Below are 26,048 nucleotides of genomic sequence, written 5' to 3'. Positions count from 1 at the left end.
CCAGAAGGACTTGGGGAGACTGGAAACTTGGGCAGGTAAATGGCAGATGAGGTTTAATACAGATAAATGTAAGGTTATGCATTTGAGAAACAAGAATAAACAGGAGACTTGCAAATTAAATGGGGATAAATTGGGGGAATCCTTGATGGAGAAGGATTTAGGAGTGCTTGTACACAGCAATAGTGCCCAAAGTCATGCAGTAACTGCAAAGGCAAACAAGATCTTATCTTACAATAAATGGGCAAAGAATGGAAGGGAAGTCCATGCTCAGTCACTCTCTCTGATAAGTGAATCATACAGATACAAGTACACACAGACCGATATGCCACATATCTGCAGGTCCTTACTCTGTCAGCTTCTCCTTGCTCTCTAGGCTCTCCCCTGGATTCTCCTTGTCGGGCATCACCTCTGCTTCCCCCTGCCCCACCTCGTTCTGCCTTCTCCCTCCTTTCTCCTCTTCTTTTGCCTTCTGCAATCCATCGGAGTTGTCATGTCTCCATGTATGCTCCTCTTCTCGTTCAAGGGCTTCCTGTCTGCTCTTCTCAGACACCATCTCCTTGTACCTGGTACGACGGATATTATATTAACATTACCATCCAATCACTATTATATTGGGGATTGAAAATTACACTAAAAGTATTTATAGAAAATACAAAATTATTGTGATCTACTTAGATTTTGCATAGGCTTTGATACGGTTCCACACAAGAGGTTAATGTACAAAATAAAGCAAATTGGACTCTAAAAATATTTGCACCTGGATTGAAAACTGGTTGAAGGATACACAACCTAGAGTTGTCGTAAATGGAACTTTTTCAGGTTGGGCTAAAGTCGTGAGTGGAGTACCTCAGGGATCGGTACTAGGACCCCTGCTTTTTAACTTGTTTGTTAATGACCTTGAGGTTGGCATCGAGAGCAAAGTCTTAATCTTTGCTGATGATACTAAATTGTGTAAGGTAGTAGAATCAGAGCAGGATGTAATTTCTCTCCAGAAGGACTTGGGGAGACTGGAAACTTGGGCAGGTAAATGGCAGATGAGGTTTAATACAGATAAATGTAAGGTTATGCATTTGAGAAACAAGAATAAACAGGAGACTTGCAAATTAAATGGGGATAAATTGGGGAAATCCTTGATGGAGAAGGATTTAGGAGTGCTTGTACACAGCAATAGTGCCCAAAGTCATGCAGTAACTGCAAAGGCAAACAAGATCTTATCTTACAATAAATGGGCAATGGATGGAAGGGAAGTCCATGCTCAGTCACTCTCTCTGATAAGTGAATCATACAGATACAAGTACACACAGACCGATATGCCACATATCTGCATGTCCTTACTCTGTCAGCTTCTCCTTGCTCTCTAGGCTCTCCCCTGGATTCTCCTTCTCGGGCATCACCTCTGCTTCCCCCTGCCCCACCTCGTTCTGCCTTCTCCCTCCTTTCTCCTCTTCTTCTGCCTTCTGCACTCCATCGGAGTTGTCATGTCTCCATTTATGCTCCTCTTCTCGTTCAAGGGCTTCCTGTCTGCTCTTCTCAGACACCATCTCCTTGTACCTGGTAAGACGGATATTATATTAACATTACCATCCAACCACTATTATATTGGGGATTGAAAATTACACTAAAAAGTATTTATAGAAAATACAAAATTATTGTGATCTACTTAGATTTTGCATAGGCTTTGATACGGTTCCACACAAGAGGTTAATGTACAAAATAAAGCAAATTGGACTCTAAAAATATTTGCACCTGGATTGAAAACTGGTTGAAGGATACACAACATAGAGTTGTCGTAAATGGAACTTTTTCAGGTTGGGCTAAAGTCGTGAGTGGAGTACCTCAGGGATCGGTACTAGGACCCCTGCTTTTTAACTTGTTTGTTAATGACCTTGAGGTTGGCATCGAGAGCAAAGTCTTAATCTTTGCTGATGATACTAAATTGTGTAAGGTAGTAGAATCAGAGCAGGATGTAATTTCTCTCCAGAAGGACAAGGGAGACTGGAAACTTGGGCAGGTAAATGGCAGATGAGGTTTAATACAGATAAATGAAAGGTTATGCATTTGAGAAACAAGAATAAACAGGAGACTTGCAAATTAAATGGGGATAAATTGGGGGAATCCTTGATGGAGAAGGATTTAGGAGTGCTTGTACACAGCAATAGTGCCCAAAGTCATGCAGTAACTGCAAAGGCAAACCAGATCTTATCTTACAATAAATGGGCAATGGATGGAAGGGAAGTCCATGCTCAGTCACTCTCTCTGATAAGTGAATCATACAGATACAAGTACACACAGACCGATATGCCACATATCTGCAGGTCCTTACTCTGTCAGCTTCTCCTTGCTCTCTAGGCTCTCCCCTGGATTCTCCTTGTCGGGCTTCACCTCTGCTTCCCCCTGCCCCACCTCGTTCTGCCTTCTCCCTCCTTTCTCCTCTTCTTTTGCCTTCTGCAATCCATCGGAGTTGTCATGTCTCCATGTATGCTCCTCTTCTCGTTCAAGGGCTTCCTGTCTGCTCTTCTCAGACACCATCTCCTTGTACCTGGTACGACGGATATTATATTAACATTACCATCCAATCACTATTATATTGGGGATTGAAAATTACACTAAAAGTATTTATAGAAAATACAAAATTATTGTGATCTACTTAGATTTTGCATAGGCTTTGATACGGTTCCACACAAGAGGTTAATGTACAAAATAAAGCAAATTGGACTCTAAAAATATTTGCACCTGGATTGAAAACTGGTTGAAGGATACACAACCTAGAGTTGTCGTAAATGGAACTTTTTCAGGTTGGGCTAAAGTCGTGAGTGGAGTACCTCAGGGATCGGTACTAGGACCCCTGCTTTTTAACTTGTTTGTTAATGACCTTGAGGTTGGCATCGAGAGCAAAGTCTTAATCTTTGCTGATGATACTAAATTGTGTAAGGTAGTAGAATCAGAGCAGGATGTAATTTCTCTCCAGAAGGACTTGGGGAGACTGGAAACTTGGGCAGGTAAATGGCAGATGAGGTTTAATACAGATAAATGTAAGGTTATGCATTTGAGAAACAAGAATAAACAGGAGACTTGCAAATTAAATGGGAATAAATTGGGGGAATCCTTGATGGAGAAGGATTTAGGAGTGCTTGTACACAGCAATAGTGCCCAAAGTCATGCAGTAACTGCAAAGGCAAACAAGATCTTATCTTACAATAAATGGGCAATGGATGGAAGGGAAGTCCATGCTCAGTCACTCTCTCTGATAAGTGAATCATACAGATACAAGTACACACAGACCGATATGCCACATATCTGCAGGTCCTTACTCTGTCAGCTTCTCCTTGCTCTCTAGGCTCTCCCCTGGATTCTCCTTCTCGGGCATCACCTCTGCTTCCCCCTGCCCCACCTCGTTCTGCCTTCTCCCTCCTTTCTCCTCTTCTTCTGCCTTCTGCACTCCATCGGAGTTGTCATGTCTCCATTTATGCTCCTCTTCTCGTTCAAGGGCTTCCTGTCTGCTCTTCTCAGACACCATCTCCTTGTACCTGGTAAGACGGATATTATATTAACATTACCATCCAATCACTATTATATTGGGGATTGAAAATTACACTAAAAAGTATTTATAGAAAATACAAAATTATTGTGATCTACTTAGATTTTGCATAGGCTTTGATACGGTTCCACACAAGAGGTTAATGTACAAAATAAAGCAAATTGGACTCTAAAAATATTTGCACCTGGATTGAAAACTGGTTGAAGGATACACAACATAGAGTTGTCGTAAATGGAACTTTTTCAAGTTGGGCTAAAGTCGTGAGTGGAGTACCTCAGGGATCGGTACTAGGACCCCTGCTTTTTAACTTGTTTGTTAATGACCTTGAGGTTGGCATCGAGAGCAAAGTCTTAATCTTTGCTGATGATACTAAATTGTGTAAGGTAGTAGAATCAGAGCAGGATGTAATTTCTCTCCAGAAGGACTTGGGGAGACTGGAAACTTGGGCAGGTAAATGGCAGATGAGGTTTAATACAGATAAATGTAAGGTTATGCATTTGAGAAACAAGAATAAACAGGAGACTTGCAAATTAAATGGGGATAAATTGGGGGAATCCTTGATGGGGAAGGATTTAGGAGTGCTTGTACACAGCAATAGTGCCCAAAGTCATGCAGTAACTGCAAAGGCAAACAAGATCTTATCTTACAATAAATGGGCAATGGATGGAAGGGAAGTCCATGCTCAGTCACTCTCTCTGATAAGTGAATCATACAGATACAAGTACACACAGACTGATATGCCACATATCTGCAGGTCCTTACTCTGTCAGCTTCTCCTTGCTCTCTAGGCTCTCCCCTGGATTCTCCTTCTCGGGCATCACCTCTGCTTCCCCCTGCCCCACCTCGTTCTGCCTTCTCCCTCCTTTCTCCTCTTCTTCTGCTTTCTGCACTCCATCGGAGTTGTCATGTCTCCATTTATGCTCCTCTTCTCGTTCAAGGGCTTCCTGTCTGCTCTTCTCAGACACCATCTCCTTGTACCTGGTAAGACGGATATTATATTAACATTACCATCCAACCACTATTATATTGGGGATTGAAAATTACACTAAAAAGTATTTATAGAAAATACTAAATTATTGTGATCTACTTCGATTTTGCATAGGCTTTGATACGGTTCCACACAAGAGGTTTATGTACAAAATAAAGCAAATTGGACTCTAAAAATATTTGTACCTGGATTGAAAACTGGTTGAAGGATACACAACATAGAGTTGTCGTAAATGGAACTTTTTCAGGTTGGGCTAAAGTCGTGAGTGGAGTACCTCAGGGATCGGTACTAGGACCCCTGCTTTTTAACTTGTTTGTTAATGACCTTGAGGTTGGCATCGAGAGCAAAGTCTTAATCTTTGCTGATGATACTAAATTGTGTAAGGTAGTAGAATCAGAGCAGGATGTAATTTCTCTCCAGAAGGACTTGGGGAGACTGGAAACTTGGGCAGGTAAATGGCAGATGAGGTTTAATACAGATAAATGTAAGGTTATGCATTTGAGAAACAAGAATAAACAGGAGACTTGCAAATTAAATGGGGATAAATTGGGGAAATCCTTGATGGAGAAGGATTTAGGAGTGCTTGTACACAGCAATAGTGCCCAAAGTCATGCAGTAACTGCAAAGGCAAACAAGATCTTATCTTACAATAAATGGGCAATGGATGGAAGGGAAGTCCATGCTCAGTCACTCTCTCTGATAAGTGAATCATACAGATACAAGTACACACAGACCGATATGCCACATATCTGCATGTCCTTACTCTGTCAGCTTCTCCTTGCTCTCTAGGCTCTCCCCTGGATTCTCCTTCTCGGGCATCACCTCTGCTTCCCCCTGCCCCACCTCGTTCTGCCTTCTCCCTCCTTTCTCCTCTTCTTCTGCCTTCTGCACTCCATCGGAGTTGTCATGTCTCCATTTATGCTCCTCTTCTCGTTCAAGGGCTTCCTGTCTGCTCTTCTCAGACACCATCTCCTTGTACCTGGTAAGACGGATATTATATTAACATTACCATCCAACCACTATTATATTGGGGATTGAAAATTACACTAAAAAGTATTTATAGAAAATACAAAATTATTGTGATCTACTTAGATTTTGCATAGGCTTTGATACGGTTCCACACAAGAGGTTAATGTACAAAATAAAGCAAATTGGACTCTAAAAATATTTGCACCTGGATTGAAAACTGGTTGAAGGATACACAACATAGAGTTGTCGTAAATGGAACTTTTTCAGGTTGGGCTAAAGTCGTGAGTGGAGTACCTCAGGGATCGGTACTAGGACCCCTGCTTTTTAACTTGTTTGTTAATGACCTTGAGGTTGGCATCGAGAGCAAAGTCTTAATCTTTGCTGATGATACTAAATTGTGTAAGGTAGTAGAATCAGAGCAGGATGTAATTTCTCTCCAGAAGGACTTGGGAGACTGGAAACTTGGGCAGGTAAATGGCAGATGAGGTTTAATACAGATAAATGAAAGGTTATGCATTTGAGAAACAAGAATAAACAGGAGACTTGCAAATTAAATGGGGATAAATTGGGGGAATCCTTGATGGAGAAGGATTTAGGAGTGCTTGTACACAGCAATAGTGCCCAAAGTCATGCAGTAACTGCAAAGGCAAACCAGATCTTATCTTACAATAAATGGGCAATGGATGGAAGGGAAGTCCATGCTCAGTCACTCTCTCTGATAAGTGAATCATACAGATACAAGTACACACAGACCGATATGCCACATATCTGCAGGTCCTTACTCTGTCAGCTTCTCCTTGCTCTCTAGGCTCTCCCCTGGATTCTCCTTGTCGGGCTTCACCTCTGCTTCCCCCTGCCCCACCTCGTTCTGCCTTCTCCCTCCTTTCTCCTCTTCTTTTGCCTTCTGCAATCCATCGGAGTTGTCATGTCTCCATGTATGCTCCTCTTCTCGTTCAAGGGCTTCCTGTCTGCTCTTCTCAGACACCATCTCCTTGTACCTGGTACGACGGATATTATATTAACATTACCATCCAATCACTATTATATTGGGGATTGAAAATTACACTAAAAGTATTTATAGAAAATACAAAATTATTGTGATCTACTTAGATTTTGCATAGGCTTTGATACGGTTCCACACAAGAGGTTAATGTACAAAATAAAGCAAATTGGACTCTAAAAATATTTGCACCTGGATTGAAAACTGGTTGAAGGATACACAACCTAGAGTTGTCGTAAATGGAACTTTTTCAGGTTGGGCTAAAGTCGTGAGTGGAGTACCTCAGGGATCGGTACTAGGACCCCTGCTTTTTAACTTGTTTGTTAATGACCTTGAGGTTGGCATCGAGAGCAAAGTCTTAATCTTTGCTGATGATACTAAATTGTGTAAGGTAGTAGAATCAGAGCAGGATGTAATTTCTCTCCAGAAGGACTTGGGGAGACTGGAAACTTGGGCAGGTAAATGGCAGATGAGGTTTAATACAGATAAATGTAAGGTTATGCATTTGAGAAACAAGAATAAACAGGAGACTTGCAAATTAAATGGGAATAAATTGGGGGAATCCTTGATGGAGAAGGATTTAGGAGTGCTTGTACACAGCAATAGTGCCCAAAGTCATGCAGTAACTGCAAAGGCAAACAAGATCTTATCTTACAATAAATGGGCAATGGATGGAAGGGAAGTCCATGCTCAGTCACTCTCTCTGATAAGTGAATCATACAGATACAAGTACACACAGACCGATATGCCACATATCTGCAGGTCCTTACTCTGTCAGCTTCTCCTTGCTCTCTAGGCTCTCCCCTGGATTCTCCTTCTCGGGCATCACCTCTGCTTCCCCCTGCCCCACCTCGTTCTGCCTTCTCCCTCCTTTCTCCTCTTCTTCTGCCTTCTGCACTCCATCGGAGTTGTCATGTCTCCATTTATGCTCCTCTTCTCGTTCAAGGGCTTCCTGTCTGCTCTTCTCAGACACCATCTCCTTGTACCTGGTAAGACGGATATTATATTAACATTACCATCCAATCACTATTATATTGGGGATTGAAAATTACACTAAAAAGTATTTATAGAAAATACAAAATTATTGTGATCTACTTAGATTTTGCATAGGCTTTGATACGGTTCCACACAAGAGGTTAATGTACAAAATAAAGCAAATTGGACTCTAAAAATATTTGCACCTGGATTGAAAACTGGTTGAAGGATACACAACATAGAGTTGTCGTAAATGGAACTTTTTCAAGTTGGGCTAAAGTCGTGAGTGGAGTACCTCAGGGATCGGTACTAGGACCCCTGCTTTTTAACTTGTTTGTTAATGACCTTGAGGTTGGCATCGAGAGCAAAGTCTTAATCTTTGCTGATGATACTAAATTGTGTAAGGTAGTAGAATCAGAGCAGGATGTAATTTCTCTCCAGAAGGACTTGGGGAGACTGGAAACTTGGGCAGGTAAATGGCAGATGAGGTTTAATACAGATAAATGTAAGGTTATGCATTTGAGAAACAAGAATAAACAGGAGACTTGCAAATTAAATGGGGATAAATTGGGGGAATCCTTGATGGAGAAGGATTTAGGAGTGCTTGTACACAGCAATAGTGCCCAAAGTCATGCAGTAACTGCAAAGGCAAACAAGATCTTATCTTACAATAAATGGGCAATGGATGGAAGGGAAGTCCATGCTCAGTCACTCTCTCTGATAAGTGAATCATACAGATACAAGTACACACAGACCGATATGCCACATATCTGCAGGTCCTTACTCTGTCAGCTTCTCCTTGCTCTCTAGGCTCTCCCCTGGATTCTCCTTCTCGGGCATCACCTCTGCTTCCCCCTGCCCCACCTCGTTCTGCCTTCTCCCTCCTTTCTCCTCTTCTTCTGCCTTCTGCACTCCATCGGAGTTGTCATGTCTCCATTTATGCTCCTCTTCTCGTTCAAGGGCTTCCTGTCTGCTCTTCTCAGACACCATCTCCTTGTACCTGGTAAGACGGATATTATATTAACATTACCATCCAACCACTATTATATTGGGGATTGAAAATTACACTAAAAAGTATTTATAGAAAATACAAAATTATTGTGATCTACTTAGATTTTGCATAGGCTTTGATACGGTTCCACACAAGAGGTTAATGTACAAAATAAAGCAAATTGGACTCTAAAAATATTTGCACCTGGATTGAAAACTGGTTGAAGGATACACAACATAGAGTTGTCGTAAATGGAACTTTTTCAGGTTGGGCTAAAGTCGTGAGTGGAGTACCTCAGGGATCGGTACTAGGACCCCTGCTTTTTAACTTGTTTGTTAATGACCTTGAGGTTGGCATCGAGAGCAAAGTCTTAATCTTTGCTGATGATACTAAATTGTGTAAGGTAGTAGAATCAGAGCAGGATGTAATTTCTCTCCAGAAGGACTTGGGGAGACTGGAAACTTGGGCAGGTAAATGGCAGATGAGGTTTAATACAGATAAATGTAAGGTTATGCATTTGAGAAACAAGAATAAACAGGAGACTTGCAAATTAAATGGGGATAAATTGGGGGAATCCTTGATGGAGAAGGATTTAGGAGTGCTTGTACACAGCAATAGTGCCCAAAGTCATGCAGTAACTGCAAAGGCAAACAAGATCTTATCTTACAATAAATGGGCAATGGATGGAAGGGAAGTCCATGCTCAGTCACTCTCTCTGATAAGTGAATCATACAGATACAAGTACACACAGACCGATATGCCACATATCTGCAGGTCCTTACTCTGTCAGCTTCTCCTTGCTCTCTAGGCTCTCCCCTGGATTCTCCTTCTCGGGCATCACCTCTGCTTCCCCCTGCCCCACCTCGTTCTGCCTTCTCCCTCCTTTCTCCTCTTCTTCTGCCTTCTGCACTCCATCGGAGTTGTCATGTCTCCATTTATGCTCCTCTTCTCGTTCAAGGGCTTCCTGTCTGCTCTTCTCAGACACCATCTCCTTGTACCTGGTAAGACGGATATTATATTAACATTACCATCCAACCACTATTATATTGGGGATTGAAAATTACACTAAAAAGTATTTATAGAAAATACTAAATTATTGTGATCTACTTAGATTTTGCATAGGCTTTGATACGGTTCCACACAAGAGGTTAATGTACAAAATAAAGCAAATTGGACTCTAAAAATATTTGCACCTGGATTGAAAACTGGTTGAAGGATACACAACATAGAGTTGTCGTAAATGGAACTTTTTCAGGTTGGGCTAAAGTCGTGAGTGGAGTACCTCAGGGATCGGTACTAGGACCCCTGCTTTTTAACTTGTTTGTTAATGACCTTGAGGTTGGCATCGAGAGCAAAGTCTTAATCTTTGCTGATGATACTAAATTGTGTAAGGTAGTAGAATCAGAGCAGGATGTAATTTCTCTCCAGAAGGACTTGGGGAGACTGGAAACTTGGGCAGGTAAATGGCAGATGAGGTTTAATACAGATAAATGTAAGGTTATGCATTTGAGAAACAAGAATAAACAGGAGACTTGCAAATTAAATGGGGATAAATTGGTGGAATCCTTGATGGAGAAGGATTTAGGAGTGCTTGTACACAGCAATAGTGCCCAAAGTCATGCAGTAACTGCAAAGGCAAACAAGATCTTATCTTACAATAAATGGGCAATGGATGGAAGGGAAGTCCATGCTCAGTCACTCTCTCTGATAAGTGAATCATACAGATACAAGTACACACAGACCGATATGCCACATATCTGCAGGTCCTTACTCTGTCAGCTTCTCCTTGCTCTCTAGGCTCTCCCCTGGATTCTCCTTCTCGGGCATCACCTCTGCTTCCCCCTGCCCCACCTCGTTCTGCCTTCTCCCTCCTTTCTCCTCTTCTTCTGCCTTCTGCACTCCATCGGAGTTGTCATGTCTCCATTTATGCTCCTCTTCTCGTTCAAGGGCTTCCTGTCTGCTCTTCTCAGACACCATCTCCTTGTACCTGGTAAGACGGATATTATATTAACATTACCATCCAACCACTATTATATTGGGGATTGAAAATTACACTAAAAAGTATTTATAGAAAATACAAAATTATTGTGATCTACTTAGATTTTGCATAGGCTTTGATACGGTTCCACACAAGAGGTTAATGTACAAAATAAAGCAAATTGGACTCTAAAAATATTTGCACCTGGATTGAAAACTGGTTGAAGGATACACAACATAGAGTTGTCGTAAATGGAACTTTTTCAGGTTGGGCTAAAGTCGTGAGTGGAGTACCTCAGGGATCGGTACTAGGACCCCTGCTTTTTAACTTGTTTGTTAATGACCTTGAGGTTGGCATCGAGAGCAAAGTCTTAATCTTTGCTGATGATACTAAATTGTGTAAGGTAGTAGAATCAGAGCAGGATGTAATTTCTCTCCAGAAGGACTTGGGGAGACTGGAAACTTGGGCAGGTAAATGGCAGATGAGGTTTAATACAGATAAATGTAAGGTTATGCATTTGAGAAACAAGAATAAACAGGAGACTTGCAAATTAAATGGGGATAAATTGGGGGAATCCTTGATGGAGAAGGATTTAGGAGTGCTTGTACACAGCAATAGTGCCCAAAGTCATGCAGTAACTGCAAAGGCAAACAAGATCTTATCTTACAATAAATGGGCAATGGATGGAAGGGAAGTCCATGCTCAGTCACTCTCTCTGATAAGTGAATCATACAGATACAAGTACACACAGACCGATATGCCACATATCTGCAGGTCCTTACTCTGTCAGCTTCTCCTTGCTCTCTAGGCTCTCCCCTGGATTCTCCTTCTCGGGCATCACCTCTGCTTCCCCCTGCCCCACCTCGTTCTGCCTTCTCCCTCCTTTCTCCTCTTCTTCTGCCTTCTGCACTCCATCGGAGTTGTCATGTCTCCATTTATGCTCCTCTTCTCGTTCAAGGGCTTCCTGTCTGCTCTTCTCAGACACCATCTCCTTGTACCTGGTAAGACGGATATTATATTAACATTACCATCCAACCACTATTATATTGGGGATTGAAAATTACACTAAAAAGTATTTATAGAAAATACTTAATTATTGTGATCTACTTAGATTTTGCATAGGCTTTGATACGGTTCCACACAAGAGGTTAATGTACAAAATAAAGCAAATTGGACTCTAAAAATATTTGCACCTGGATTGAAAACTGGTTGAAGGATACACAACATAGAGTTGTCGTAAATGGAACTTTTTCAGGTTGGGCTAAAGTCGTGAGTGGAGTACCTCAGGGATCGGTACTAGGACCCCTGCTTTTTAACTTGTTTGTTAATGACCTTGAGGTTGGCATCGAGAGCAAAGTCTTAATCTTTGCTGATGATACTAAATTGTGTAAGGTAGTAGAATCAGAGCAGGATGTACTTTCTCTCCAGAAGGACTTGGGGAGACTGGAAACTTGGGCAGGTAAATGGCAGATGAGGTTTAATACAGATAAATGTAAGGTTATGCATTTGAGAAACAAGAATAAACAGGAGACTTGCAAATTAAATGGGGATAAATTGGGGGAATCCTTGATGGAGAAGGATTTAGGAGTGCTTGTACACAGCAATAGTGCCCAAAGTCATGCAGTAACTGCAAAGGCAAACAAGATCTTATCTTACAATAAATGGGCAATGGATGGAAGGGAAGTCCATGCTCAGTCACTCTCTCTGATAAGTGAATCATACAGATACAAGTACACACAGACCGATATGCCACATATCTGCAGGTCCTTACTCTGTCAGCTTCTCCTTGCTCTCTAGGCTCTCCCCTGGATTCTCCTTCTCGGGCATCACCTCTGCTTCCCCCTGCCCCACCTCGTTCTGCCTTCTCCCTCCTTTCTCCTCTTCTTTTGCCTTCTGCACTCCATCGGAGTTGTCATGTCTCCATTTATGCTCCTCTTCTCGTTCAAGGGCTTCCTGTCTGCTCTTCTCAGACACCATCTCCTTGTACCTGGTAAGACGGATATTATATTAACATTACCATCCAATCACTATTATATTGGGGATTGAAAATTACACTAAAAAGTATTTATAGAAAATACAAAATTATTGTGATCTACTTAGATTTTGCATAGGCTTTGATACGGTTCCACACAAGAGGTTAATGTACAAAATAAAGCAAATTGGACTCTAAAAATATTTGCACCTGGATTGAAAACTGGTTGAAGGATACACAACATAGAGTTGTCGTAAATGGAACTTTTTCAGGTTGGGCTAAAGTCGTGAGTGGAGTACCTCAGGGATCGGTACTAGGACCCCTGCTTTTTAACTTGTTTGTTAATGACCTTGAGGTTGGCATCGAGAGCAAAGTCTTAATCTTTGCTGATGATACTAAATTGTGTAAGGTAGTAGAATCAGAGCAGGATGTAATTTCTCTCCAGAAGGACTTGGGGAGACTGGAAACTTGGGCAGGTAAATGGCAGATGAGGTTTAATACAGATAAATGTAAGGTTATGCATTTGAGAAACAAGAATAAACAGGAGACTTGCAAATTAAATGGGGATAAATTGGGGGAATCCTTGATGGAGAAGGATTTAGGAGTGCTTGTACACAGCAATAGTGCCCAAAGTCATGCAGTAACTGCAAAGGCAAACAAGATCTTATCTTACAATAAATGGGCAATGGATGGAAGGGAAGTCCATGCTCAGTCACTCTCTCTGATAAGTGAATCATACAGATACAAGTACACACAGACCGATATGCCACATATCTGCAGGTCCTTACTCTGTCAGCTTCTCCTTGCTCTCTAGGCTCTCCCCTGGATTCTCCTTCTCGGGCATCACCTCTGCTTCCCCCTGCCCCACCTCGTTCTGCCTTCTCCCTCCTTTCTCCTCTTCTTCTGCCTTCTGCACTCCATCGGAGTTGTCATGTCTCCATTTATGCTCCTCTTCTCGTTCAAGGGCTTCCTGTCTGCTCTTCTCAGACACCATCTCCTTGTACCTGGTAAGACGGATATTATATTAACATTACCATCCAACCACTATTATATTGGGGATTGAAAATTACACTAAAAAGTATTTATAGAAAATACAAAATTATTGTGATCTACTTAGATTTTGCATAGGCTTTGATACGGTTCCACACAAGAGGTTAATGTACAAAATAAAGCAAATTGGACTCTAAAAATATTTGCACCTGGATTGAAAACTGGTTGAAGGATACACAACATAGAGTTGTCATAAATGGAACTTTTTCAGGTTGGGCTAAAGTCGTGAGTGGAGTACCTCAGGGATCGGTACTGGGACCCCTGCTTTTTAACTTGTTTGTTAATGACCTTGAGGTTGGCATCGAGAGCAAAGTCTCAATCTTTGCTGATGATACTAAATTGTGTAAGGTAGTAGAATCAGAGCAGGATGTAATTTCTCTCCAGAAGGACTTGGGGAGACTGGAAACTTGGGCAGGTAAATGGCAGATGAGGTTTAATACAGATAAATGTAAGGTTATGCATTTGAGAAACAAGAATAAACAGGAGACTTGCTAAATTAAATGGGGATAAATTGGGGGAATCCTTGATGGAGAAGGATTTAGGAGTGCTTGTACACAGCAATAGTGCCCAAAGTCATGCAGTAACTGCAAAGGCAAACAAGATCTTATCTTACAATAAATGGGCAATGGATGGAAGGGAAGTCCATGCTCAGTCACTCTCTCTGATAAGTGAATCATACAGATACAAGTACACACAGACCGATATGCCACATATCTGCAGGTCCTTACTCTGTCAGCTTCTCCTTGCTCTCTAGGCTCTCCCCTGGATTCTCCTTCTCGGGCATCACCTCTGCTTCCCCCTGCCCCACCTCGTTCTGCCTTCTCCCTCCTTTCTCCTCTTCTTCTGCCTTCTGCACTCCATCGGAGTTGTCATGTCTCCATTTATGCTCCTCTTCTCGTTCAAGGGCTTCCTGTCTGCTCTTCTCAGACACCATCTCCTTGTACCTGGTAAGACGGATATTATATTAACATTACCATCCAACCACTATTATATTGGGGATTGAAAATTACACTAAAAAGTATTTATAGAAAATACAAAATTATTGTGATCTACTTAGATTTTGCATAGGCTTTGATACGGTTCCACACAAGAGGTTAATGTACAAAATAAAGCAAATTGGACTCTAAAAATATTTGCACCTGGATTGAAAACTGGTTGAAGGATACACAACATAGAGTTGTCATAAATGGAACTTTTTCAGGTTGGGCTAAAGTCGTGAGTGGAGTACCTCAGGGATCGGTACTGGGACCCCTGCTTTTTAACTTGTTTGTTAATGACCTTGAGGTTGGCATCGAGAGCAAAGTCTCAATCTTTGCTGATGATACTAAATTGTGTAAGGTAGTAGAATCAGAGCAGGATGTAATTTCTCTCCAGAAGGACTTGGGGAGACTGGAAACTTGGGCAGGTAAATGGCAGATGAGGTTTAATACAGATAAATGTAAGGTTATGCATTTGAGAAACAAGAATAAACAGGAGACTTGCAAATTAAATGGGGATAAATTGGGGGAATCCTTGATGGAGAAGGATTTAGGAGTGCTTGTACACAGCAATAGTGCCCAAAGTCATGCAGTAACTGCAAAGGCAAACAAGATCTTATCTTACAATAAATGGGCAATGGATGGAAGGGAAGTCCATGCTCAGTCACTCTCTCTGATAAGTGAATCATACAGATACAAGTACACACAGACCGATATGCCACATATCTGCAGGTCCTTACTCTGTCAGCTTCTCCTTGCTCTCTAGGCTCTCCCCTGGATTCTCCTTCTCGGGCATCACCTCTGCTTCCCCCTGCCCCACCTCGTTCTGCCTTCTCCCTCCTTTCTCCTCTTCTTCTGCCTTCTGCACTCCATCGGAGTTGTCATGTCTCCATTTATGCTCCTCTTCTCGTTCAAGGGCTTCCTGTCTGCTCTTCTCAGACACCATCTCCTTGTACCTGGTAAGACGGATATTATATTAACATTACCATCCAACCACTATTATATTGGGGATTGAAAATTACACTAAAAAGTATTTATAGAAAATACAAAATTATTGTGATCTACTTAGATTTTGCATAGGCTTTGATACGGTTCCACACAAGAGGTTAATGTACAAAATAAAGCAAATTGGACTCTAAAAATATTTGCACCTGGATTGAAAACTGGTTGAAGGATACACAACATAGAGTTGTCATAAATGGAACTTTTTCAGGTTGGGCTAAAGTCGTGAGTGGAGTACCTCAGGGATCGGTACTGGGACCCCTGCTTTTTAACTTGTTTGTTAATGACCTTGAGGTTGGCATCGAGAGCAAAGTCTCAATCTTTGCTGATGATACTAAATTGTGTAAGGTAGTAGAATCAGAGCAGGATGTAATTTCTCTCCAGAAGGACTTGGGGAGACTGGAAACTTGGGCAGGTAAATGGCAGATGAGGTTTAATACAGATAAATGTAAGGTTATGCATTTGAGAAACAAGAATAAACAGGAGACTTGCAAATTAAATGGGGATAAATTGGGGGAATCCTTGATGGAGAAGGATTTAGGAGTGCTTGTACACAGCAATAGTGCCCAAAGTCATGCAGTAACTGCAAAGGCAAACAAGATCTTATCTTACAATAAATGGGCAATGGATGGAAGGGAAGTCCATGCTCAGTCACTCTCTCTGATAAGTGAATCATACAGATACAAGTACACACAGACCGATATGCCACATATCTGCAGGTCCTTACTCTGTCAGCTTCTCCTTGCTCTCTAGGCTCTCCCCTGGATTCTCCTTCTCGGGCATCACCTCTGCTTCCCCCTGCCCCACCTCGTTCTGCCTTCTCCCTCCTTTCTCCTCTTCTTCTGCCTTCTGCACTCCATCGGAGTTGTCATGTCTCCATTTATGCTCCTCTTCTCGTTCAAGGGCTTCCTGTCTGCTCTTCTCAGACACCATCTCCTTGTACCTGGTAAGACGGATATTATATTAACATTACCATCCAACCACTATTATATTGGGGATTGAAAATTACACTAAAAAGTATTTATAGAAAATATAAAATTATTGTGATCTACTTAGATTTTGCATAGGCTTTGATACGGTTCCACACAAGAGGTTAATGTACAAAATAAAGCAAATTGGACTCTAAAAATATTTGCACCTGGATTGAAAACTGGTTGAAGGATACACAACATAGAGTTGTCGTAAATGGAACTTTTTCAGGTTGGGCTAAAGTCGTGAGTGGAGTACCTCAGGGATCGGTACTAGGACCCCTGCTTTTTAACTTGTTTGTTAATGACCTTGAGGTTGGCATCGAGAGCAAAGTCTTAATCTTTGCTGATGATACTAAATTGTGTAAGGTAGTAGAATCAGAGCAGGGTGTAATTTCTCTCCAGAAGGACTTGGGGAGACTGGAAACTTGGGCAGGTAAATGGCAGATGAGGTTTAATACAGATAAATGTAAGGTTATGCATTTGAGAAACAAGAATAAACAGGAGACTTGCAAATTAAATGGGGATAAATTGGGGGAATCCTTGATGGAGAAGGATTTAGGAGTGCTTGTACACAGCAATAGTGCCCAAAGTCATGCAGTAACTGCAAAGGCAAACAAGATCTTATCTTACAATAAATGGGCAATGGATGGAAGGGAAGTCCATGCTCAGTCACTCTCTCTGATAAGTGAATCATACAGATACAAGTACACACAGACCGATATGCCACATATCTGCAGGTCCTTACTCTGTCAGCTTCTCCTTGCTCTCTAGGCTCTCCCCTGGATTCTCCTCGGGCATCACCTCTGCTTCCCCCTGCCCCACCTCGTTCTGCCTTCTCCCTCCTTTCTCCTCTTCTTCTGCCTTCTGCATTCCATCAGAGTTGTCAGGTCTCCATTTATGCTCCTCTTCTCGTTCAAGGGCTTCCTGTCTCCTCTTCTCAGACACCATCTCCTTGTACCTGGTAAGACGGATATTATATTAACATTACCATCCAACCACTATTATATTGGGGATTGAAAATTACACTAAAAAGTATTTATAGAAAATACTAAATTATTGTGATCTACTTAGATTTTGCATAGGCTTTGATACGGTTCCACACAAGAGGTTAATGTACAAAATAGTGTACAGCAATAGTGCCCAAAGTCATGCAGTAACTGCAAAGGCAAACAAGATCTTATCTTACAATAAATGGCCAATGGATTTAAGGGAAGTAAATATAATTATGCCCCTTTACAAAGCATTAGTAAGACCACACCTTAAATATGGAGTACAATTGTAGGCACCAGTCCTTAGAAAAGACATTATAAATTGGAGAAAGTGCAGAGAAGAGCCACCAAATTAATACATGGGACAAATAATCTGATTTATGAGGAGAGGCTAGCTAAATTCGATTTTTTTACATTAGAAAAGAGGCAGCTAAGAGGGGATATGATAATTTTGAAAATGTGGAATTCATTACCCATGGAGACTGTGATGGCAGATACAATAGATGTGTAAAAAAAAGGTTGGACATCTTTTTAGAAAGGAAATACAGGGATATACCAAATAAGTTTACATGGGAAAGATGTTGATCCAGGGAGTAATGTGATTGCCAATTCTTGGAGTCAGGAATGGACTTATTTTTCCCCTAATGAGATATCATTAGATGATATTTTACTGGGGTTTTTTGTTTGCCTTTCTATGGATCAATATACTGTAAATAGGGTTATAGGATAAAGTATCTGTCATCCACATTTAGCGTAGGTTGAACTTGATGGACGAATGTGTAACATCCCATAGAACATAACACAGGTAGTAAGTCACAAAAAATGACACCTTGGCAGCTCCTGCCGTGTTAATCTCTAATGTTTCATTTCAACTAAATCTTGATTTTCTGCCGAGTTTGCATCTGTTTATTACCATATTTCACCGGCATAATCTGTTACCATGGCAACACCTGCCTTCTTAATGTGGGTGAATGGTGGCGGACATTGCTCACCCGCCATTTCTTTCTTTTCATTAATGTTACATCGTGGATGATACATCGGAGTACACACAGGTACAGTAGTCAACAAGCTTAGCTAATCAGAAATCAGACTATTATATATACATTCATACAGATATATATATATATGTAATCACCACTATTATTAAGGTTATGGTGGGTAAAAAAAAGTGACAAAAACCCTCCACAGTAAAGCATACAGCAACTGTAAATATTACTGTATGTTCATTTGCATGTCTTAGACAGGTCTGCAACCCTGTCTTTCCCCATTGTCGCCCAGCATACAGCGCTTCCACTGCAGCAAGGGATACTGGGAAATGACATGCAAATGAACACTCAGTGCCACCTTTTGTCTCAAGCTCGTATTACACAAGCAAATCCTCAAGCCAATGCATGCTGTTTTAAACACAGCTTTTAGACAGAGGCTGGGATGAGATGCAAAGCCATTAAACCCACTCACAGACATGTTTCAACCTTGATGGGTATCATCAGTGTGAGGTTGGTCTTAATGGCTAAGCAGGTTTGAGACTAGACTAGGTAATCACCACTATTATTAAGGTTATGGTGGGTAAAAAAAGTGACAAAAACCCTCCACAGTAAAGCATAAAGCAACTGTAAATATTACTGTATGTTCATTTGCATGTCTTAGACAGGTCTGCAACCCTGTCTTTCCCCATTATCGCCCAGCATACAGCGCTTCCACTGCAGCAAGGGTTGCAGACCTGTCTAAGACATGCAAATGAACATACAGTAATATTTACAGTTGTTTTATATATATGTATGTATATATATATGTATATATCTATATATATATATATATATATATATATATATATATATATATGTATATGTATATGTATATGTGTATGCAACAGATGCTACTCTTAGTGGATTGCAGCCATTTTAATCTCCCCACGAGACAAATTTTCGGCAACTCATATTTACAAAATTCAATTTTTTTTCTTAATGAGCGGGGTTGCTGCAAACCGCAGCAATGCTAAAAATGAGAGAAGGCGGTTAGATTTCACGGTGAGAAGAGCACATTACTGCTTTAAAACCACTGCCCCCCATGTCCGTCCCCATCCCTCCCCCCCCCGTACCTCCGTCGCTGCAAGTAGCCTCTGCACAGGGCCTGGAGCAGCGTGATATCTTGAATGTGTCTCCTGTACCTCCGTCGCTGGCTGCATCCCCTCCACAAAGCGTGGATAAACGCCACGGCACTCTGCCTGTGGTCCAGCTGCCGTCTTACACGGAACGACCTCCAGCGTGTCTGCAGAGGCACACACATGGCAAAGCAGCAGGTCGCCATATCCAGGCATGGAGCAATGGATGCTGCGCGCTAACCCACACACTGCCAAAGTGGTCTTAAAGCAATTTGGTAACAGAGGCAGCTCCTTATCGCAGAAGAAGCAGGCACCAGTTATGAGTTATCAAAGTTTGAGGTCTCATCCCTGAAATGTTAGTGTTTGAAATGCAGTGAAGTTCCAGCCACGGAACATTCTAAAGATGCATTTTTTGTAAAGATGATCAAGACCATGGCGACCGTCACGGCATTCTGTGACAAAAGGCATATGGTGGCTCAGGAATAGGTGGGACTCTACAATGTGGGATATTGTACCCGGGTCTCCAACACCCTTTTATATTAAAGATCCTAAGAAAACCTCAGAAATCTCTGCAGATACTCATGAGATCTCAAAAGCGGATCAATCTTTGAACTCCCACCTATGTCCATTAACCTTTAGAGTTCACTTATGTCTTATTTGGTATGTCACTGGCACTTACCGAGGCCCCTACCCCCAACACGGGCTCCCCCACAAGCCTCACTCCCCCATAGTAATGGCCAATAGCCCTATTAGCCACTTATTGGCTGCTGGTTAATATAAACACATTATATACGTTAAACGCTGAAATAACAGACATTGATATAAACTAAACTGACTATATAATCTATTCCATAGAGTCCCAATGTGGTTACCGAGGCTCTCAGGGAGGTTTTTTAGGGACTGATCAGGATAAATATGATAAATGTTAGTATTTCGCTGCCTCAGCAGGTTCTGCTCTTTAAAAAAATCTTTTAAGTGTTATGTAGCCCTGTTTCCCCGTAAACAAGATGGCTACTGGTGCTGCCCTTTACCTGTTGGCTCACAGGGTCTTAAGCCTCTGCCACGGGGAGCCTAGGGTGATATACTTACAACCTTGGTGCAGCGCCTCCACCTGAGAGGGATCCCAACGTAGTGGGAGGAGCCCCTCACAGGACCCAAACAATGAACACACACAATGTAAAATAGAAAGGCCTTTACTGTAACATATCTTATACTCTATAATACCTTATAACTCTATGTGACTAAAGATACAACTGCCACACGCCTCACACGGCTGTACCCCACCACCGTGTAACACACACTGTGTCCAGAGAATCCCAGTCCCACAAGGTCCCACACCCACCCCAATGTGTGTGACTGCGCGGCCCACTAAATGGAGTGTAGTACAGTTGGTGCACGTTCTGTAAGGTACCTGCCGGGTGCTCCAGCAACCTGACGCGCCGACTGAACAGACAAGGGATGCGTTGATCCAACGATAGCCTCCGCAACGAGTCTGCCTCCGCGTGGGGTGGTTTCCCGCTGGAGTGTCCCACCTTGATGACAGTCTTTGTCAGCAGGAGTGATCTGGTCCCAGGTCCCAGCTGTGTCCCTGATCTATTTACTAGCTAGTGGGGCAGGGTCCCTACCTAAGGGCCTGTCCCTGTAGCAGCTACAAACTAATTGGTGGAGCCGGGGCCTAGCTGGGGCCTAGGGGGAATCTGGCCTAGAGCAGAGGGTCACAGACCCCTGTTCACATACCTCCTACCCCTGTCCTGTCCCAGCACTTACTGACACTTCCTATTCCAGCCACAAAATAGTATCTCCTGCAGGAGACCTAGCCGAGCGATTGGCTCCCTGGCGTCGTGTGGTACTCCTGCCCCTAAGCACCTATGGGCCGCCATGTGCGCTCACTCCACTGCGCATGTGCAACCCTTCAATGGCCGCCACGCACTTTCTGCGCGAGCCTTTGCGCATGCGTATGCACCAATCCAACATGGCGGCACCCTGCAGAGGGGCCGCTGGCGAGCTCGCCGCCACCCGCAACCACACGGCAGCAGCGGAGTTAAGAGGAGAGATGGCGGGGAACCGGGGAGCCAGAGGGGACCTGGCTACAGTTAGAAATTATGTCTCCATTAATCTCTTGCTTCAGATGTTACCATGGTAAACTTTATACAGCACTGGGCCCTGGGGAGAGCTCTATTTTAACCTCCCAGACACTTAATATTGCATAAGCTTCTATCTCCTGAACAAAGCATCAGATTTTAAAAATAAAAACCGTGTTGGAAAGAGCAATCCGTGTTTTTTTAATATAATTTATTTTTTAAACTATATACAGGGAAAAACAAAACAAACAAAAAAAACAAGGTTTGAATACGTAGTATGATTAATCCTTTCACTGCCGGAGATGCCTGCAACACATTGTTCCCTGACAGTGAAAGGTTTAAGCCAGGGGTAAGCAAGCTTTGTCTGCACCCACAAGAAGCCGCCGGAGACAAAGTAAGAGCCTTACAGAGGCCTCGCGCTCTCCCCCGGCATTTAATTTAAATGTTGTGGGGAAGAGCATGGGGCTTCTAAGCGCCGCACTCTGAAAATGTTGTGCCCCCCAGTTTGCGCACCCCTGGGTTAGGCCTCGGATTGTGCTCTATGCAGGGTGCAGCGGTCATCCAGCTAACACTAGGGTGTTGACCTCATCTGTATGCTCACAGCAGCGAGTTTCATTCTCAGGAAGGCTTTCCTGTCCATGACCATCCTGAAAAAGCTCTGAAGGAGGATGATTGTGACAGGGTGAAGTCATTCGCTGTCAATTATGCATGGGAAACATACCTCTGACGTCTGAAACCACCAGTCAGAGGGTTAACACAGAGATACCTGGGCATCAGGGCTGAGTTAAGGTAGCTGTCAGGCAGCTGTATAAGATGCCAGACCTGAGCAGGAAGGGAGAGAGACTTTTCCAAACCAGGAAGTACGCCGGAGGTTCTGCTCCCCCAGACAGAGGTTTGCCACAAGCTGAGACAAGCCTGCTGGACACAGCCCTGTCTACTAGTAACCAGCCTCCTAACCCTGCAGAGGAATTAAAGCTGCTGTTGCAGTATCCAGAAGGGATTACTTGGACTCTCTAGGGACAAAGCTCCCCAAACACAGATAAGGACTTTATATATTTTCACTGCAGATATTTGCATAATCTTGTTTAACCTGGAAGTAGGCTAGCTACCCAGAGGAGAGATAGGGACCTTCTGTATAGTTAGTCCCCTAATGGAGTAGGGTTTTATTTTATGGTTTGTTTGCCTTAAAGGGACAGTGTGCCTAATGTTTATTTGATTGTGGAAAATAAACCACTGGAGTTAAAAGCCTTACTCACTGGTTGGGACTCCTACTGACCCTATTGCGAAGCCGTCCTGCCACAGGTGGTGCGAAGTGGGATCTTGGATGGCCCATGCATCCAAAGGGCACACATTAAAAAAATGGAGGAAATGTTTTCTCAGTTCCTGCACCAGCAAGCAGGCTCAGCAAACAGAAAAGCTCCTCCACATGCTGGCTCCAGGTGCAGTCTCAGTCAGACCATAGATTCCAAATAAATCGCTGGTGATGCTGCCTAAAATAAAGCCAACAGAAGACCCAGAGGCTTTCCTCTTCTCTTTTAAAAGGGTAGCCACTGCCCAGGGCTGGACAGTTGGTCGCTGGGTAACGACTTTGGCTCCAAACCTCATAGGAGAAACGCAGGCAGCCAACCAGGCTCTACCGGCAGACGAGGCCACGGACTATCAGAGACTAAAGGCTGCCATTCTGGATCATCTAGGCCTCACCCCGGAGACCTACCGGCAGTGGTCCGGACAGTCAAATACACAGAGACAGACCCTGGGCCATAGCCCACCACTTGTGGATACAACCAGAACAGCGTACCAAGGCAGAGATCCTTGAACAGTTTGTGCTCGAATTTCATACAGAGACTGGCCCCCTCCTCCTGCTCCTGGGTAAAAAGTATCTTATATACTATATTAGTGAAAGCACTGTATGTTTGCCTGCCTGTCTGGATGTCCGGTGTCCCTAGCGGCAATCTCATTGGTCCCTTGGCCCGCCCGCCCCCGCACACCTCTCATTGGCCTCACACACTCACACCACCCCCTTGGCCCGCCCCCCACACCTCTCATTGGCCTGAGGCGGAGTGACGGGCCAAAGGTACAAAAAAAAAAAAAAAAAAACACACACACACACACACACACCTCTCCCCGCTCCAAATCACCTCTCCCCCCTCCCCAGCGGCATCACCTCTCCCCCTCCCCGCTCCAAATCACCTCTCCCCCCTCCCCAAATCACCTCTCCCCCCTCCCCAGCGGCATCACCTCTCCCCCTCCCCAAATCACCTCTCCCCCCTCCCCAGCGGCATCACCTCTCCCCCCTCACCGCTCCAAATCACCTCTCCCCGCTCCAAATCACCTCTCCCCGCTCCAAATCACCTCTCCCCGCTCCAAATCACCTCTCCCCGCTCCAAATCACCTCTCCCCGCTCCCCAGCGGCATCACCTCTTCCCCCTCCCCAGCGGCATCACCTCTTCCCCCTCCCCAGCGGCATCACCTCTTCCCCCTCCCCAGCGGCATCACCTCTCCCCCTCCCCAGCGGCATCACCTCTCCCCCTCCCCGCTCCAAATCACCTCTCCCCCTCCCCAGCGGCATCACCTCTCCCCCCTCACCGCTCCAAATCACCTCTCCCCCTCACCGCTCCAAATCACCTCTCCCCGCTCCAAATCACCTCTCCCCCCTCCCCACTCCAAATCACCTCGCTTCCCGCAGCAGCCACGCGGCGCGTAAGATGGCGGACCCCCTTCCTCCCTCGCGGCGCCGAGTCAGACGGTGGCGGCGCCCGGAAGTACAGGTAGGTGTCGCTCCCCACCTCCGGCACCAAACGGAACTGAGAAAGGGCGCATCAACTGAGGTGTGTGTGTGTGTGTGTGTGTGTGTGTGTGTGTCACTGTCCACTGCCCCCCCCTCCTATCCACTGCCCCCCCCTCCTGTCCACTGCGCCCCCCTCCTGTCCACTGCGTCCCCCCTCCTGTCCACTGCGTCCCCCCTCCTGTCCCCCCTTCTGTCCACTGCCCCCCCCCTCCTGTCCACTGCCCCCCCCCTCCTGTCCACTGCCCCCCCCCTCCTGTCCACTGCCCCCCCTCCTGTCCACTGCCCCCCCCCTCCTGTCCACTGCCCCCCCCCTCCTGTCCACTGCCCCCCCCTCCTGTCCACTGCCCCCCCCCCCTCCTGTCCACTGCCCCCCCCCTCCTGTCCACTGCCCCCCCATCCTGTCCACTGCCCCCCCCTCCTGTCCACTGCCCCCCCCTCCTGTCCACTGCCCCCCCCCTCCTGTCCACTGCCCCCCCCCTCCTGTCCACTGCCCCCCCCCCTCCTGTCCACTGCCCCCCCTCCTGTCCACTGCCCCCCCCTCCTGTCCACTGCCCCCCCCCTCCTGTCCACTGCCCCCCCCTCCTGTCCACTGCCCCCCCCCTCCTGTCCACTGCAGGAAATGCAGGGGGAGGAATCCATGCCTTTGACGCCCCCCCCCTCCCTTTGACGCCCCCCCCTCCCTTTGACGCCCCCCCTCCCTTTGACGCCCCCCCCTCCCTTTGACGCCCCCCCCTCCCTTTGACGCCCCCCCCCTCCCTTTGACGCCCCCCCTCCCTTTGACGCCCCCCCCCTCCCTTTGACGCCCCCCCCCTCCCTTTGACGCCCCCCCCCCTCCCTTTGACGACCCCCCCTCCCTTTGACGCCCCCCCCTCCCTTTGACGCCCCCCCCTCCCTTTGACGCCCCCCCCCTCCCTTTGACGCCCCCCCTCCCTTTGACGCCCCCCCCCTCCCTTTGACGCCCCCCCCCTCCCTTTGACGCCCCCCCCTCCCTTTGACGACCCCCCCTCCCTTTGACGCCCCCCCCTCCCTTTGACGCCCCCCCCTGCCTTTGACGCCCCCCGCGCACACACTGACTGCCGCACGCACGCACACACTGACTGACGCGCACACAAACCCTGACTGACGCACGCACACACTGACTGAGGCACACACTGACTGTGTGTGCGTCAGTCAGTCTGTGTGTGTTTGTGTTTCTGCCTCAGACTCACTGACGCGCGAGCAAACACACAGTGACTGACGCACACACGCTACATGAAGCTGTAAAGGAGGGAGGGAGGGGGGGACTGGATTGATGTGAATGGGGGACAAACAGAGAGAGGGGGGAGGAGAGAGAGGAACGGGAACATTACATCCCGGGCAACGCCGGGTCTCTCAGCTAGTTAGTTATATTAGCTATAACTTTTACAATCTAGCGGATCTATACCTGGTTTGTGTATTACTGTGATAGACACTTGGAGCATCCGTTCCGGGAATGAGGCCCCCGCAAAGACTGCATTAAACATCTGGAGCAAACAGGGGGCCAGATGTTTAAGGAATTTCTTATATTAGAGGCCTGAAAAGCCACCTGGACCCGAATCCTTTGACGGCTTCAGCTCCTCTATGACCTGTGTTAATTCCTCAATTGTAGAATCTGCACCTAGGTACTCTCTGTCCAACCTATTCAGTTTTGGCAGGCCCG

The 26,048-nt window shown here is 44.8% G+C and overlaps 1 protein-coding gene across 1 annotated transcript in view; it reads right to left on the bottom strand.

The window, feature by feature from the left end:
* The window catches only part of LOC142486293 (unconventional myosin-IXb-like), a 37,232-nt gene extending 17,525 nt beyond the window's left edge, over nt 1–19,707 (bottom strand). Inside the window, exon 1 of the mRNA XM_075584919.1 lies at nt 19,499–19,707. Within this exon, the coding sequence (XP_075441034.1) occupies nt 19,499–19,707 (209 nt within the window). The remainder of the gene's footprint in view (nt 1–19,498) is intronic.
* Nucleotides 19,708–26,048: the final 6,341 nt, after the last annotated feature.

Source organism: Ascaphus truei, unplaced genomic scaffold (assembly GCF_040206685.1).
Source record: "Ascaphus truei isolate aAscTru1 unplaced genomic scaffold, aAscTru1.hap1 HAP1_SCAFFOLD_807, whole genome shotgun sequence".
Lineage (NCBI taxonomy): Eukaryota > Metazoa > Chordata > Amphibia > Anura > Ascaphidae > Ascaphus > Ascaphus truei.
The sequence above is the reverse complement of the archived record's forward strand: the minus strand, read 5'-3'. Positions and strand labels throughout refer to the sequence as shown.